This window comes from Lytechinus variegatus, chromosome 3, assembly GCF_018143015.1.
Source record: "Lytechinus variegatus isolate NC3 chromosome 3, Lvar_3.0, whole genome shotgun sequence".
NCBI lineage: Eukaryota > Metazoa > Echinodermata > Echinoidea > Temnopleuroida > Toxopneustidae > Lytechinus > Lytechinus variegatus.
Window position 1 is genome coordinate 27352662 of NC_054742.1, and position 18194 is coordinate 27370855.

Here is an 18194-nt window from a genome sequence, read left to right on the forward strand (position 1 = left end):
CAAAATAAGCGCGGATTCGGGCACTTCCGTCAGGTTTTTATTCCACCAATATAATATACACTGTCCCATGTGTGCCTATCTGTGTTGGCGATCTTCAGTGTGATTGTTTTTCAGCTTAGATTTTCTGATTTCACACAGTTCAGTTTATGTAACTGTACCAGATCTATATTGACGATGATATAGTAATACTTAACCTTGGTTTTACAGACTTTCTCACGAAGTCAGTGTTTTACTGCAAGTCTGCAACTACTGTAATTTAGCTTTAATTTCATGTTTCATTAGCTAGGGTGTGGCTTCAAATGATTAGCTGTAAAGTCTGTCTACAAGTCCCCATGTTAATGAGCAAGATTCATCCAAGTCCTCCCGTGGCTGAATTCATGTCCTTGCGAAATCTTGTGAATTGTGATACTTTCTTTCTCAAAGAATTTCTCCACTTTCTCCTTGAGTAATATTGATTGTTTTGTACCATAAAAAAGAGTAAATGTTACTCTTTTATATTGGTTATTTCTTTTGAATAAAACATTTTGATGAATAAGTGAATTTTTCACCTGAAAAGATACCTCAAACAGAATTTTCTTCCTCTGTCTTCACTTGCAATTTGTGCAAAATTGTGTGATTTTAGGCACAAACATTATTTATATCATCAGAAAGCTCAAACTCTACTTTCTTACAATGTCACTCTTGATATGTGGCATCTTTTATATGGGTCAACAGCCAGCCTTTTCCATCAAGATGCAAGACGAGATTTCTGAAATTTCTGAGTTACATAAAATCCAGAGTTCTGATTTGCTGAATAATGTTTTGAAACAACAGGCGCGGGTAATTTGAAGAGATTACCACATGGTGTGTGTGACCTTGCAGAGGCCCAGTGTGGGGAACATTGGAATTTGCATGAGTGTGTGGTCTCTATGACCTATCAGAGCGCAGTATTCCTTTTTTTTTGAGCTGCTAAATGTACTTGGCCTATGAAAAGCTGGCTGCTGACCCATCTAAAATACCTCTTATACAATTTATATCATATTAAAGCTTAGATCTTCAGCTTTAACATAATCTAACATCATTTGGGCTGAAACAGAAATTAAGTGGAAAATAACTTTTGTTGCATGAAAATAATTATTCATAATTACTTATATATAATTTCAATAACTTGGGAGGGAGTAAATGTTCACTGTAATTTAAAAAAGAAAAAAATATTAGTACGTATCCCGATTCCATTTCATCAAATAAAAATGCTGAAGCTAGACATAAAATTCACCAACGTCGACCGTACCGTCATCAAATTGGCAATATAAATTCTAGGCTTCTAACTTCCTTTCTCTACGCACTTCTATCAACATGGCGGCCTCTGGTAAGCGATTGAAGTATTTCTTACAAGCTTCTATTTGTGAATTTATGACTTTGCGTCGTTGATATAATGTTAGAAGTATATTGTGGTGTTTGAATCATTTATTTCATTAATACCTGTTTGTATGAATGCTACTCTGTGGCTGTAGGTATAGTAAATTTGTGTGAAGTTGTGTCGGAATTTCTAGCGCGCGCTTGATTTCTGTGGTGGCCAAAGGAAGAAACGTGGGCATGTGATGTGTACATTTCCGTATGCGTGTGAATTAAGCCTTGAAGGGCGGCATATCGCGATTTCGTCTGAGCTCGCTAGCTGGAGCCTCGCGATCGTACTTGACCATATGGAATTTGAGTGTGTACGAACAGACCATGCATGACAAGTCGATTAATTTACTGTTTTCTGCAATCAGTATTGCCACACCAGATGTTATGTTCAGCTCAGTGGCCAAGCTGTACTAAAAAGAGGCTGGACGTCTTATTTAGAACTTTACAAGAAAAAGAAAGTAAAACAAAGCTAAGGAGTAACGAGGCGCACAGCCAATCATGCCATGGGCATGGCAATATGGGAGACTTTCTCCAATATGGCAAACCATCTCCCCTATTGCTCGGAGACTTGCTTTGAAAAAGGACTAAAGAACAATAGGGGCGTATCCAGCCTTCGCCAAGGGGGGGGGGGACGTAACCAGAGTTTACAAAATTAAATAGGGACTATCAACAAATATGCTGCTTTAGAGGATGGACCGAGTCGGGTCTTATATGAAAAAAAGAAGGCTACATAGTGTTAGATTGTGAAATAAATAAAGAGAACTGGAAGGGAGGGTAAACGAAAACATGAAAGAGAATGAAAAGACAAAAAGAAAAGAGATGAATTGAGAAGAAAGAAAGAAAAAAAGGAAAAAATAAAAGAATGTTAGAATAAAAGAGGGAAAAAAATTCCATCATTAATAAAGAAAGAGGAAGGAAGGAAAGTGAATAAATGTGTGAAAGAAAAAATAAGGGAGAGAAAGGAAAAAAAGAAAGTAAGAAAAAAGGAGGAGGAAAGAAAGATTAAAGGAAAAACTGTTTCCTTCATTCTTTGAAAGAAACAAAGGGGAAGAAAGAATAAGGGGAAAAATATAAGAAGGAAAGAAAATAAAACAAAGTAGGGAAGAAAGAATGAAGGGAGGAGAGAATGAAAAAAAATAATGGAAGGAGAGAAAGAACGAAAAGAGGAAGGGAGAAGGAAGCAAAGAAAGTTTAAGGAAAGAAGAATGAAGGAAATTAAAAAAAAATAAGATAAAGAAGGAAAGAAAGAAAAATGAATAGAGAGAGAAAGGATTGGGAAAGAAAGATAGGAAATATAGATGGAACAAAAAAGGAGCAATGTCAAAGGATATACGGATGAAAAATGAAGGATAGAAAAGAAAGAAAGAAGAAAAAGTTCAAATTTCAAGCAAACAAAAAAATCTAATCTAACACAAATCATAATGATATTTTTTTTTTTTAATATATTTATAAAGATTGATTGTTCTAGAAATGAATGAAATTTGTCATTTTGCCTCCGATGAAGATTCTGCTAGGATCGAAAGCTTAGCCGCCTTTTGACTCTCTAATGAATAAAATTTAACAGTGAAACATTGTCAAACCTAGAAATTAGATGAAACATCGCGGCAACCTACACAGGCATCTCTCCCATCCCATTACAAGTTCGCACCAATCACAGCATGACTCAAAGGGAAAGCTGAAACAACGAGATCTAGTTGTGAAAACAAACTTGTTCCTCCAATTACATCACCAAATCAGTTATCTGAGAATCCATAATATAATTATAAAAATTTCCCACTCATTTTCTGATAATTTTGGTGGAAAAACTGTTTACTGTTTATCATGTGAGATTGTTTGCACCACTCAGAATCTGCTCCGATCCTACATGCCTAGCTAGTAGCCTGCCACGCACAGGAAGGAGGCCAGTTTGTTTGCAATGTATTGGGCTAGCAAGAAAATCACCACAGAACTTGCAAAACTTTACAGATATCGCATTTATTATCTCTGCTTTGTCATCTGTTGGTAATTGATGAAAACTCATCACTTTCAAATGTTTCAAGTAGGTCTATATTTTGTTCAAACATCTGAAATAGGGCACAAATAGGCGGAAGGGTTTGTCGGGACACCAGGATAAAGGAGCAAAATACGGGACAATCCCTTGGAAATACAGGACGTCTGGTCACCCTGGGCCAGAATTGCTCTCAGAAAGTTTTAACATACGTTTAGATCAGATAAAAAAGGATCTGCTAACGGCTGCTTGCAGTTAGCAATGAAGACGTTACATGTTTCAACGATCAAATAATGCGAGCGCGAAACACAAGCTGAAAATTTTGACATTTCTACCTTGAAAATGGAAAGCACTTTTTGTAATCATGAAAAAGATAAGTATACAGTGCGTATAAAAAAAAAACAGGACAGATTTGAAAAGTCTATAAAATTTCTGTTTCAAATAATGATGTCTATATTTTGGTGTTAATAGATGCTCTAAGGTCTTATCTTTGAAATGCAATTTAAAAAAATAAATTTTATTCATGCTTGAGCGAACACGGGACATTTTTGTTGGGGGTTCAAAAAGAGGCTTGCGCCAGAATTGCAGAATATGTGTAATACAATGATCAGACTTCTTGCTAATCAGGAGACTTCCTCTTGACCTTTTCATTATCTGTGCCACAATTTTCGAATTATGCTCTCAAATTTCATTTACAAAGTTATTTATTTAATTGAATTATTTCGTTTTTTCATTTAATCTTCTCTTACCTTTTTAATTTTCCTTCATAAGTAACTGAGAAAAGAAGATTTTTTTTTGTCAACCCAAGCAAGAAGTTTTGAATGATTAATTGGGAAAACTTAAAATCGTTTTATTATGTGAAACAAACAGTGTAATGTACCTTTAAAAGACATGAATCTATTTTTCAATGGGTCATTAATTCCTTGACCAAGTTTAATTGCTTGACAGGAAACAAAGGAAGGGATTCAAGTCTTTCAATGACAAAGGTGTATTGAGTCAATTTTGAAGTAGCTAGATATGGCAGATCCGGGGTAAAAAGTTGTGAGCGAGCGAAATGAGCACGCAAATATTCCCACTTTTTTAATTTCAATATCAAATTTTGTGATAGATTTTGACATAATATTCAGAAAATAATATATTTTAATTTCTATCTTTCCTTTTATTTCCTGTCCACTTTTTTTTGGTCATGATTTTTTTAATTGGGGGGGAGCAACCCGACCGCCCACCCATCTGTGTGGCTTTGTTCAAAAGGCACCATAATCTTTGTAGCACATAATGAAAGGATTTGAATAAAAAAATCCATGCTCTCCCATAATTCGGTTGAAAAAAATAATTTTAGCTTGAAGAAGGAATATTCAAAGCTAACAGAGAGCATATAAAAAGAAATAACAGAATAATTCAAGCAAATAAATAAATCTGAAAATGAATTTTGACCGCATGATTTGAAAATTATGGCAAAGATAATGAAAAGGTTAAGAGGAAGTCTGCTAATAAGCAAGAAGTCCGATCATCATATTGCTCATATTCTGCAATTCTGGCGCAAGCCTCTTTTTGAACCCCCAACAAAAACGTCCCGTGTTCGCTCAAGCATGAACGAAACTAATTTTTTTTAATAGCATTTGAAAGACCAGACCTTAGAGCAACTATTAACACCAAAATATAGAAAAAATAATTTGAAACTAAAATTTTATAGACTTTTCAAATCTGTCCCGTTTTTTTTATACGCACTGTATAACTAAACAATTTGCTCTCGCAGAAAAAATGGGACACTCTTCATGTTTTGTATGATGTAGTGACCATATTTCGTGCACATTTTGGTTTCCTTGACAATTCCAAGACACGTAGATTATTACACATAACGTCCAATACCTCAAAAGAACGAGAATATCTTACATTAATGTTGTAAATTGGATCAAAAATAAGATCGAAAAGCGGATCGGCAGTTAAGCTTCTAAAATCAAAATCGAATCGGCGATGTTTAAAAACAAAGGAATACATCAAAATTTTGTTCGCGGTCGCGCGTATCTTCCTGACAAAGTCACAAAGAAGAATGCATTGGAATGGAAGTCGCCAACATGCGCGATCGTTTGGAACATGTTTTAAAAGGGTTTTGAGGTGTTATTGCTTTAAAATAAACAGAGTGATTTTTAGTAGAAAGATAAACGAAAGACGCATCTTCAGAGCAAAGGTGCAAAGGAAAATAAAATGAAAATATTTCTCATAGATCACAGGTTAATGAACGATCGGCGGGATATCTTTTTTTAAAGTATTTTTTTGGTGATAGCGATTTAGAATTATTGGAATGATCTCTTGATCTCGTACGACGCATCATCTTAAAGTCGCAAGTGCAATCAAAATGTAGTAGAAGACGCAAGCACGCACTATGATTTGAAATATATTATTAAAATGTTTTGGGTAGCTAGCGTTTCCAAATCAATTTATTAATATTACTATCTTGAGAAATGAACTTTTGATATCTAAGAAGAAATATAAGAGAAGCATCTCCCGACGAAGTTGCAAAGACAAATATATCATTGAGATTGAGAAGATGTATATTGTCATAAACGATGTAAGAGTAACGCAATGAGCTCTGTCGATAATACGACTTTTTGAAGTTCACGGCGGGGTCCGCTATCACCACGAGGTTGAAAATAGAATGTATGGGTCAATCCATGTCAAATCAACCGATGCTTGTCACCCGACCCTCTTCAATTTTCTTTAAACTCGCACCAAATGTTGCCCCAAGTGTCTGACGGAAAACTCTGAAATATTTTGCCCCAAGGTCAAATGGTTGCTAAGATACGGCCTCCCATAGCAACCAATGCGCACTCAAAGAAATTATTTTAAATAAAATTGCCTATTTTTGATTGACTACTGCAGCAAAGTTTGATTGATTACAGTCTTCATTTTAAGTAAATTGGAAGAACTTTTTGGTCTAAATATGCAGAGTATACTGTAGAGCGGACCTGTCAACCGGATTTCGCACACGAGGTCACCGAAAATGGCGTTAAGCATCTGTGTCAATGATTTCAGAAGCATGTTTGGAGGCTCATAAATCCAAAACTAAATTAGCTTAGAACCAAATATTATGCACATTTATGGACTTTCATATACTCAACAGAATTACAAAAAATTGACCCAAGAGTGTGTGTCGTTTTCCTGTAGGGCGCCCTCAAAGTTGGATTTTTTTCAAAAGATGCCAAGTTCAAGGTCACGGATCACCTCCCGTCCCATCGAGGAGAGGGACCAATTTCTGTGTTTTGATAGACATTTACCCATATTTTCAAGTGTTACTTGAGAAATTTTGCTACCGGAATGTTTAGAGGCTGATTTGTGCATTCCAAAATGGTCGTAAACACCCTAAATTTGACGTTAATGACACATACATGCTTTTCAACAATTTTCAAATTGTGATAACTCAAAGATGAAATGCCAAAAGACATTGATATCTTCTGTGATGATAGTCTGTAATTGGTGTTAAAAGGATATATCTTCAGAAATAGTTTTTATTGTTGGTAATGAACTTGAAAACACACCTAAAATTCAGTAAAAACAGTAAATTGGCTAATTTTCCAGAATCATATGGCATTCAAATGGTGTTTACATTGACTTTCAAATGGGTGTCATTTCAATACAAAGGGTGAGCTTAAGCCAAAACTTGAAAGACATGTTCAACTTTTGTTGTACTTTAAGCAACATAAAATATTTGAACTCAAAACTATATCATTTGACCTTGAAATTATTCCAAATATAGCTAATTATTGCTTCATAAGTAGCATATTCAAATTGCGCGAGTACATTGCACTTTGCAACACATTTAAAAATGGATTTTCTCATAGAGAGAATACCTGATCAGGCTGATATTTGCAGTATTGGTAGTCTGTAATGAGTTCTTGGAGGAACTACAGATTAAGTACCTATTCTCTCATGACAATGACCTTGAAAATACAGCTGAAAATCATGAAAATCAATAAATCGTACAATTTTCATTAGTAATCAAGTGTTTTTACCCACTTTTCATTGTCTGTTATTCCATCTTAGATTGTGAGCTCATGCTGATAATTGCAAATCATGTTCCACTTTTGGTCTACTTTAAGCTACATAAAATATTTGAACTCAAAACCTTATCATTCGACCTTGAAATTGTTCCAAATATAGCTATTTGTGCTTCATTAAGTAGCATATTAAAATCACACATGTACTTTGCAACACATTTCAAAATGGATTTTCTCAAAGAGAGAATACCTGATCAGGCTGATATTTGCAGTATTAGTAGTCTGTAATGAGTTCTTGCAGGATCTACAGATCAAGGAACTATTCTTTCATGACAATGACCTTGAAAATACAGCTGAAAATCATGAAAAATCAATTAATCAGACTGAACTCAAAACCATATCTTTTGACCTTGAAATCATTCCAAATATAGCTATTTGGTTGCTTCATAAGTAGCATATATTCAAATCGTGCATGTACATTGTACTTAGCAACACATTTCAATACTTGGAAATAATTTCAAGGTCAAATGATATGGTTTTGAGTTCAGTCTGATTTATTGATTTTTCATGATTTTCAGCTGTATTTTCAAGGTCATTGTCATGAAAGAATAGTTCCTTGATCTGTAGATACTCTAAGAACTCATTACAGACCACTAATACTGCAAATATCAGCCTGATCAGGTATTCTCTCTTTGAGAAAATCCAATTTGAAATGTGTTGCAAAGTACACGTGTGATTTTAATATGCTACTTATGAAGCACAAATAGCTATATTTGGAACAATTTCAAGGTCGAATGATAAGGTTTTGAGTTCAAATATTTTTTTTAGCTTAAAGTAGACCAAAAGTGGAACATGATTTGCAATTATCAGCATGAGCTCACAATCTAAGATGGAATAACACACAATGAAAAGTGGGTAAAAACATTTGATTACTAATGAAAATTGTATGATTTATTGATTTTCATGATTTTCAGCTGTATTTTCAAGGTCATTGTCATGAAAGAATAGGTACTTAATCTGTAGATCCTCTAAGAACTCATTACAGACTACCAATACTGCAAATATCAGCCTGATCAGGTATTCTCTCTATGAGAAAATCCATTTTTAAATGTGTTGCAAAGTGCAATGTACTCGCGCAATTTGAATATGCTACTTATGAAGCAATAATTAGCTATATTTGGAATAATTTCAAGGTCAAATGATATAGTTTTGAGTTCAAATATTTTATGTTGCTTAAAGTACAACAAAAGTTGAACATGTCTTTCAAGTTTTGGCTTAAGCTCACCCTTTGTATTGAAATGACACCCATTTGAAAGTCAATGTAAACACCATTTGAATGCCATATGATTCTGGAAAATTAGCCAATTTACTGTTTTTACTGAATTTTAGGTGTGTTTTCAAGGTCATTACCAACAATAAAAACTATTTCTGAAGATATATCCTTTTAATACCAATTACAGACTATCATCACAGAAGGTATCAATGTCTTTTGGCATTTCATCTTTGAGTTATCACAATTTGAAAAGTGTTGAAAAGCATGTATGTGTCATTAACGTCAAATTTAGGGTGTTTACGACCATTTTGGAATGCGCAAATCAGCCTCTAAACATTCCGGTAGCAAAATTTCTCAAGTAACACTTGAAAATATGGGTAAATGTCTATCAAAACACAGAAATTGGTCCCCCTCCTCGATGGGACGGGAGGTGATCCGTGACCTTGAACTTGGCATCTTTTGAAAAAAATCCAACTTTGAGGGCGCCCTACAGAAAAACGACACACACACTTGGGTCAATTTTTTGTAATTCTGTTGAGTATATGAAAGTCCATAAATGTGCATAATATTTGGTTCTAAGCTAATTTAGTTTTGGATTTATGAGCCTCCAAACATGCTTCTGAAATCATTGACACGGATGCTTAACGCCATTTTCGGTGACCTCGTGTGCAAAATCCGGTTGACAGGTCCGCGCTACAGTATACTCTGCATGTTTAGACCAAAAAGTTCTTCCAATTTACTTAAAATGAAGACTGTAATCAATCAAACTTTGCTGCAGTAGTCAATCAAAAATAGGCAATTTTATTTAAAATAATTTCTTTGAGTGCGCATTGGTTGCTATGGGAGGCCGTATCTTAGCAACCATTTCACCGTGGGGCAAAATATTTCAGATTTTTCCGTCAGACACTTGGGGCAACATTTGGTGCGAGTTTAAAGAAAATCGAAGAGGGTCGGGTGACAAATTGTCTAAAAATTGGTTGATTTGACGTGGATTGACCCGTATATCATCCTAAACGATGTAAGAGAGTAACACAATGAGCTCCATCGATAGTACGACTTAAAAGTTCACGGCGGGGTCCGCTATCACCACGAGGGTGAAGAGAAGATTTATATGATCATAAATGATGTAAGAGAGTAGCGCAATGAGCTCCGTCATTATCATGATCTTTAAAAGTTCACTGCAGGGTCCGCCATCACCACAAGGTTGAAAATAGAATGTATATCATCCTAAACGATGTAAGAGAGTAACGCAATGAGCTCCGTTGATAGTACGACTTTTAAAAGTTCACTGCGGCGTCCGCCATCACCACGAGGTTGAAAATAGAATGTATATCATCCTAAACGATGTAAGAGAGTAACGCAATGAGCTCCGTTGATAGTACGACTTTTAAAAGTTCACTGCGGCGTCCGCTATCACCACAAGGTTGAAAATAGAATGTATAATTGTATATCATCCTAAACGATGTAAGAGAGTAATGCAATGAGCTTCATCGATAGTACAACTTTAAAAAGTTCACAACGGGGTCCGCTTTCACCACAAGGTTGAAGAGAAGATGTCTAGCATCATAAAGAGGGTAAGAGAGTAGCGCAATGAGCTCTGTCGATAGTATGACTTTTAAAAGTTCACGGCGGGGTCCGCTATCACCACGAGGTTGAAGAGAAGATTTATATGATCATAAACGATGTAAGAGAGTAGCGCAATGAGCTCTGTCGATAGTACGACTTTTAAAAGTTCACGGCGGGGTCCGCTATCACCACGAGGTTGAAGAGAAGATTTATATCATAAACGATGTGAGAGAGTAGCGCAGTGATCTTCGTCAGTAATACGACCTTTAAAAATTTCACGGCGGCATTCGCTATCACCATGAGTTGGAAGAGAAGATATCTATCCTCTTAAACATCGTCAGAGATAATACCGCGTCTTTCTCCCTGAATAATGCGACCTCTAAATAGCTAGCACCTCAAAAACAACCTTGAAATATGTTCTGAACAATCACGCACTGTAACTAGATCTACGCCGATTTTTTATTTTCGATTTTTTTCCTTCAAGGTGCATGATCGAAGATCGGGAAGTGATCGCCGATTGTGGTGAAATCGATTGGAATCGGTTACAAGCTTATCTTACAGAATCACATTTTATGGCTTGGAATATAAATTTCAGATTAAAGTGAATGTAATTTCAATAAATTTGCAACCCTTACTGACTCTGTGGTCCTCTCACATGTGTGACCTAATTTTGCGCAGTAAGTTTGATTTTTTAAATTTAAGACATTTTTCTCAAAATTGTGCCAAAAATATACTTATCATTTTCATCATTACCGTAAGTAACGGTGTATTAAGCGCACCTTTTTCTCGGCGGGATAGAAGCAAAAGTCAGGGGTGCGGTTTATACACGGTGACGGGTTTGAGCCAGCCGTAACCCCTCCCGTACATTTACGATGTCTGCCAGTTCACAACACATCGAGTGGCCGGGCGTAGCCGCCCAGGCAATGTCGTTTAGAGGGGTATGAGCCGCGGGTAATGGGAAGCAATTATTACGATCTTAATTAAATATTAATAATAATAATGATACATTTTTATAGCGCCTTTTCTAATACAAGATACAAAGCGCATTATATTAAGAGAAGAAATAAAACATAGAAACACACATAAATGCAAATGAAAATTTAAACAATAAAAGACCAGTGCTGGCAAGCGGGAGTTAGCGGAAAAGATGTGTTTTTAGATTTTTCTTGAATACATTGAGTGAAACGGAATTCTTTACAAAGTTGGGGAGATCGTTCCATGTTCTTGGAGCAGTAGCTAGGAACGCCCGCTTGCCAGCATTGGTTCGACATCTTGGAATCTGGATAACTCTACTGGCATTAGATCTTAGATTATAGTTAGAGTGCTTTCCATGAATGAGATTACACAGGTATGAGGGTGAGAGACCATTGATGACTTTATAAACTAGAGTAGCGGTCTTAAACTGGAGTCTATGTTGTACAGAGAGCCAGAGCAGAGTGCTAAGTAGAGGTGAAGTGTGGGTGTTCTTGGGCTGACAAAAGATGAGGCGTGCTGAATGGTTCTGGAGTAGCTGAAGACGATGGATGTTTTTAGTTGTAGTGCCGTAAAGAAAACTGTTGCAATAGTCAAGGCGTGATAGGACCAGGGCACGAACAGCAGCATGTGTGGTGTTTTCATCTAGATATTTCCTGATTCTGCTTAGATTACGGATTTTATATTTAACATTCCTGACAACATTCGAAACATGATCATCCAGTAGCATGAGATTGTCAAAGACGACTCCAAGGATGCGAAGATTTGGTGATGGCTTCAACTCTGTGTTATCATGCAAGGTTAATGTAAAGTCCTTGAGTAGACGCTGGTGGACTTTTGAAGCAAATACTATAAGCTCAGTCTTATCTTGGTTCAGTTTCAGCTTGGCCATAAGGTTAATCAAGTATTACTGAACATCCTATTAGAGTTTCATGTCACATGACCAAGGTCAAAGGTCATTTAGGGTCAATGAACTTAGACCATGTTGGAGGAATCAACATCGAAATCTTAACCTGAGGTTAAGTTTTTGAAATGTCATCATAACTTAGAAAATATATGGACCTAGTTCATGAAACTTGGACATAAGGTTAATCAAGTATCACTGAACATCCTGCATGAGCTTCATGTCACATGACCAAGGTCAAAGGTCATTTAGGGTCAATGAACTTTGGCCGAATTGGGGATATCTGTTGTATTCCCATCATAACTTTGAAAGTTTATGGATCTGATTCATGAAACTTGGACATAATAGTAATCAAGCATCACTGAAAATTTTGTGCAAGTTTCAGGTCTCATGATTAAGGTCAAAGGTCATTTAGGGTCAATGAACTTTGGCCATGTTGGGTTTTTTTGTTGAATAACCATCATATCTCTGTAAGTTTATTGGTCTAGTTCATAAAAAGTGGACATAAGAGTAACCATGTATCACTGAACATCTTGTGCGAGTTAGAGTAGTATTCAAAGTCAGCACTGCTGCTATATTGAACCGCGTGATGCAGGTGAGATGGCCAGAGGCATTCCACTTGTTTCTTCTTCGTACCTCAAATATGCATGTTAATTTGAGAATTTTTTTTTTTTTAGTCCAAAGTTGGGGGTACGGTTAATACACCGTTACTTACGGTATATTCAATTTCACCATACAAATCATTTCATTATTTTTTTTACTTGCTTCTAAGATTATATATATTTAGGCCTCCATAAGTAAAAGCTATTTTTTCACAAAAGGCGTGCCCCCACAATTATCACCACTATCACTAAAGTTATCCATTTTCATCATAAACACGATTTCCATTGTATAATATGACTACAGGATCTATTCATTATATCATTATCAACATTTCTCACAAAAATTCACATCCTTTTTATCATCTTTTAGAGAAAAATCATTAGAACCCCCATTCTTATTGTTTTGTTTATTGGGGAATGAAATTTAAGGGAAAATGAACATTTTTCTCTTTCATCAGCACACTTAATTCATCGCCACATGAACACAGTTTTAGCCAAAGGAGAATGAAGAAAAGACACTAAGTTATGATTTGTATATTCAACTGAATTTCTTGTTTTCATTTTCATATTCATTTTCCATTTACAAATCTCATATTTTTCAGAAATAAAAATACATATTTACATATTAGCATATACATGTATACATATTTATGTATTTATATATGCACATAGTTACATATTCACATTGTTACTTATTCATATATTTATACATATTAACATATCAACATACACTCACTATTCCGTCTCACAGCAAGGGTACCTGAAACAAAGTCATCGTCTGCAACTTGAACTTGTCCGGCGCAACCAAGATGGACCCAGTGTTTGCAGGAGTCACATGCCGCCTATTTAATGACAGTGCCCATGTCAGAGGCTTATGGTGGTTCGTCCAAATGGCACTGGCAACAACGTTCTTCATCATCTGATCTATCCTCAGAAATATGAGTCTGGGTCGTCTGCTCGGTAGTAGAAGAACGGTAGATCTTTAGGAAGATTCCGTTTTCCGTGATGGCTACCCCTCCTGCTCTGAGACTGGTGGAGGCTGCCTTTTTCTCTGACTATTTGAAGGTGGAGAAGGCTTCTTGGTTGCTAACAATGCCTTCACGGGGCTTGTTGGTGGGGGATGAACCGGATGAGGGGTGTCTGCATTGGTAACTGTACTTGGTCTTGTCGTCCTCTCGATCTCTACTGCTTCGGGGTCGAATGGGAAGATTCAAGACTTCCTAAGTGCTGCCTTGAGGTTGTCCTCTCTCATTGCCTTTAGGTATGCCTGACTGATTAGACTTGTGTCAAATCTCAAGATTGACCCCCCAGAATGCTTGGAGAGGAAATCTGTGCACTGCCTGTTGAAATGTGCCTTCAAGGGACCGAACTAGCTGACATCGAGAGGCTGGAGAATGTGGCTTGTGTGAGGGGTAAGGAGGAAGAGTATCACGTTGTGCTGCTGTTCTTCTGTGAGGGGAACAGTTCTGTAGCTTTTATGTCCATCATACAGTAGGATATCTTGTACAGTTCTTTATAGTATCGGGCAATCCTTTCCGGTGTTGTTGATATTGCCCAATTAATAGATTACAACCTTGGGCGGATGACTCTGAGAGCTGGCCATCTCTTCATTAACATTTAAAACCATCTCTTTGTTAGTTGTTGAACAGGAGACTTCACCCTTTCCTGATGAACCTGTGTGGCAAGCTCCAGAACCTGGAATTTAAAATATACAAATATATCAGGCTTTGAGAAAGTATAGTGGGAATTATTTATCTGAGGTTGAACTGGCAATTACATTACACTGCACTTAATGAGAGGTCCGCTGCGCGGCGTTGGCCGTTGCTGTAGTGGCACTAAAAAGAAATATGTGCAGTTAAAATGTATGTTCTAAAAATTAGTATCGGATCATGACTCACCTTGTTAGGTATGTTTATTCCATATTAAAGGATCCTGCATTAACGGCCTTTGGAATTAGATTTTTTGCATTGTAATCTAGACCCAATTCCACACTGTTTTTCAGATTGTTGGTACGGTAATTTGGGCGAGAGCTTGCATTTTACTTTATTTACTCTTTGCAGATGATCAATATCTGGGTCAAGTCAGGGAGCATGTGCAATTCAAAGTTGAGAGAAAATATCAAGCATGAGCACGTGCAGTTCTGCCCATGAAAGTATAGCGAAAAATATGCGGAGCTACATGGAAATTATACGGAGCTATTGCAGCGATGTGTTTTCCTATTGAAATTATACTATGTCACGTGATCACGAATTGACCAATCGTTTATCTAGAATACTCATGAATATTCATAAGAGGGATATAACAATATATACCATTATTGGTAAATATCGCATTACAATTGATAAAAGAATATTTTTGAAAATGATCATATAAATTATATGATGATGATTACACAAATTAGTTCAACAATACAATAATAGTGGTGTTTACAATAATACTAATGTTACTACTATTTATGATGAAATAAATAATGAAGAAAATGATAATGATAAAAATAGTAGTAATGAATATGATAATTATGATAATTAGTCACAACAGCAACAATAAAAAATTATACTGATTATAATGATGATGATAAAAATGAATAAGGAGTATTCCCAACTCTCTGCTTTAAGAACAAATTTAGATCATTACTCACCTGAGAACGATTCAAGCCATATCCACACTCAGCCATGTACACAAGGTGGTTGGAAAGGGCCTGTTTATCAATGTAGTTTAGCATCATTGTGTGCCCTTTTGGTCCTGTGTGTTGCCTTGACAGTGTGTTCCTCAAGGTTGCATGTGGAACCCCACATCTGACCGCAGCCTTTCGGATGGAGCATATCTTTGACACCAACCGCATTGTTTCTTCAATGCTTTCTGGTCCATAATTCACATAGCTAGAAAGGTGTCCATAGGATTTGTCTGTAAGAGTAATATATAAAATATATATTCAAAATAACATCTGATATTTTTGTCAATTTGTTTGTAATCGCACTTTCTATCACATCAAGTCAAAGCCTATCAATTGACATCCATTTTCCTCTTTAACTCTTTTAAATCATCAAAAATATATTAGAAATATTTATTTCATTCTTCAAATATGCTATCTCCATTCCATGGATCCACCCTTCAAAGCTGTCAAAATCTCTTACCCTGCCCCTCACTTCCATACACACACTCTTCCATCCTTTTAAAATCAAATTTCACATGATATTGTGATCTGAAACTGGATAATGATTTAAATAGAGAACAATTTGTGTATTTGAATAAATATGCGCGTGCATTTTTCACATTTCACCTAGAATCTCGGCATTCTAAATACCCCTTTTTTTATAATGATAAAGCGAGCGCTAAGCGTGAGCTTAAAATATTTTATATTTCGATCTGAAAAGGGGTCAATCTAAGCTCTGTATTTCAAACACTTCATAGGAAAATTGTGAGGTGGATATGGATATTGGTTAAAAAGAGCTTATATGTTTCATTACTTTGAGTTTTGACCTAGGACCGGGACATTCTAAGAACATTATGTCATATGAAAATGATGACAAACATGTATTTTCTTTTCCTAAGTGCGAGATGAAACTTGTCGATATTCCATTCTAAAAAAAGGGAAAAGTTTGATTATTAAAGTAATTTACTAATCTAATAAGCCTAATGAGAGCATAAAATCTGTTAATATTATGGCCTAGTTTTCAGGCCGATTTTATAAAAACAAAGCAATCTACAATTATTTTTTTCTTTTATTCTTTATCAGAATAGAAATTAAAAAAAAATTAAAATGTGTAGAGGTATGTCACTAGACACTGTACATCATTTTATTTGAACATAGTTTAAATTCATACATTTTATCCATATCATAAACTCAATAAAAATGATCACGGACGGACAAGTGTGCATTGTAACAAGATGATATCTCCTGCTAATACCGTGGAATGATCCAAATATGAATATAAGAATCTTTGCTGGGCAGACATTTACAGTTTTAGCCAAAGGAGAATGAAGAAAAGACACTAAGTTATGATTTGTATATTCAACTTAATTTCTTGTTTTCATTTTCACATTCATTTTCCATTTACAAATCTCATATTTTTCAGAAATAAAAATACATATTTACATATAAGCATATATACATATTTATGTATTCATATATGCACATAGTTACATATTCACATAGTTACTTATTCATATATTTATATTTATACATAATAACATATCAACATACACTCACTGTTCGGTCTCACAGCAAGGGTACCTGAAACAAAGTCATCGTCGGCAACTTGAACTTGTCCGGCAAAGCCAAGATGGACCCAGTGTTTGCAGGAGTCACATGCCGCCCATTTAATGACTGCCCATGTCAGAGGCTGATGGTGGTTCGTCCATATGGCACTGGCAACAACGTTCTTCATCATCTGATCTATCCTCAGAAATATGAGTCTGTGTCGTCTGCTCGGTAGTAGAAGAACGGTAGATCTTTAGGAAGATTCCGTTTTCCGTGATGGCTACCCCTCCTGCTCTGAGACTGATGGAGCCTGCCTATTTCTCTGACTATTCTTTGAAGGTGGAGAAGGCTTCTTGGTTGCTAACAATGCCTTCACGGGGCTTGTTGGTGGGGGATGAACCGGATGAGGGGTGTCTGCATTGGTAACTGTACTTGGTCTTGTCGTCCTCTCGATCTCTACTGCTTCGGGGTCGAATGGGAAGATTCAAGACTTCCTAAATGCTGCCTTGAGGTTGTCCTCTCATCGCTTTAGGTCTGCCTGACTGATTAGGCTTGTCATGTCAAATCTCAAGATTGACTTCCCAGAATGCTTGGAGAGGAAATCTGTGCACTGCCTGTTGAAATGTGCCTTCAAGGGACCGAACTAGCTGACATCGAGAGGCTGGAGAATGTGGCTTGTGTGAGGGGTAAGGAGGAAGAGTATCACGTTGTGCTGCTGTTCTTCTGTGAGGGGAACAGTTCTGTAGCTTTTATGTCCATCATACAGTAGGATATCTTGTACAGTTCTTTATAGTATCGGGCAATCCTTTCCGGTGTTGTTGATATTGCCCAATTAATAGATTACAACCTTGGGCGGATGACTCTGAGAGCTGGCCATCTCTTCATTAACATTTAAAACCATCTCTTTGTTAGTTGTTGAACAGGAGACTTCACCCTTTCCTGATGAACCTGTGTGGCAAGCTCCAGAACCTGGAATTTAAAATATATAAATATGTCAGGCTTTGAGAAAGTATAGTGGGAATTATTTATCCGAGGTTGGACTGGCAATTACATTACACTGCACTTAATGAGAGGTCCGCTGCGCGGCGTTGGCCGTTGCTGTAGTGGCACTAAAAAGAAATATGTGCAGTTAAAATGTATGTTCTAAAAATTAGTATCGGATCATGACTCACCTTGTTAGGTATGTTTATTCCATATTAAAGGATCCTGCATTAATGGCCTTTGGAATGAGATTTTTTGCATTGTAATCTAGACCCAATTCCACACTGTTTTTCAGATTGTCGTTACGGTAATTTGGGCGAGAGCTTG

General features: G+C 36.3%; 1 protein-coding gene across 3 annotated transcripts in view; it reads left to right on the forward strand.

The window, feature by feature from the left end:
• Positions 1–1261: 1261 nt before the first annotated feature.
• LOC121410665 (eukaryotic translation initiation factor 4B-like) overlaps positions 1262–18194 on the forward strand; it is a 34612-nt gene continuing 17679 nt past the window's right edge. For all 3 annotated transcript variants that reach the window (XM_041602896.1, XM_041602897.1, XM_041602898.1), the window contains exon 1: positions 1262–1348. In XM_041602896.1, coding sequence (XP_041458830.1) covers positions 1336–1348 — 13 coding nt within the window. In that variant the 5' untranslated portion in view covers positions 1262–1335. The remainder of the gene's footprint in view (positions 1349–18194) is intronic.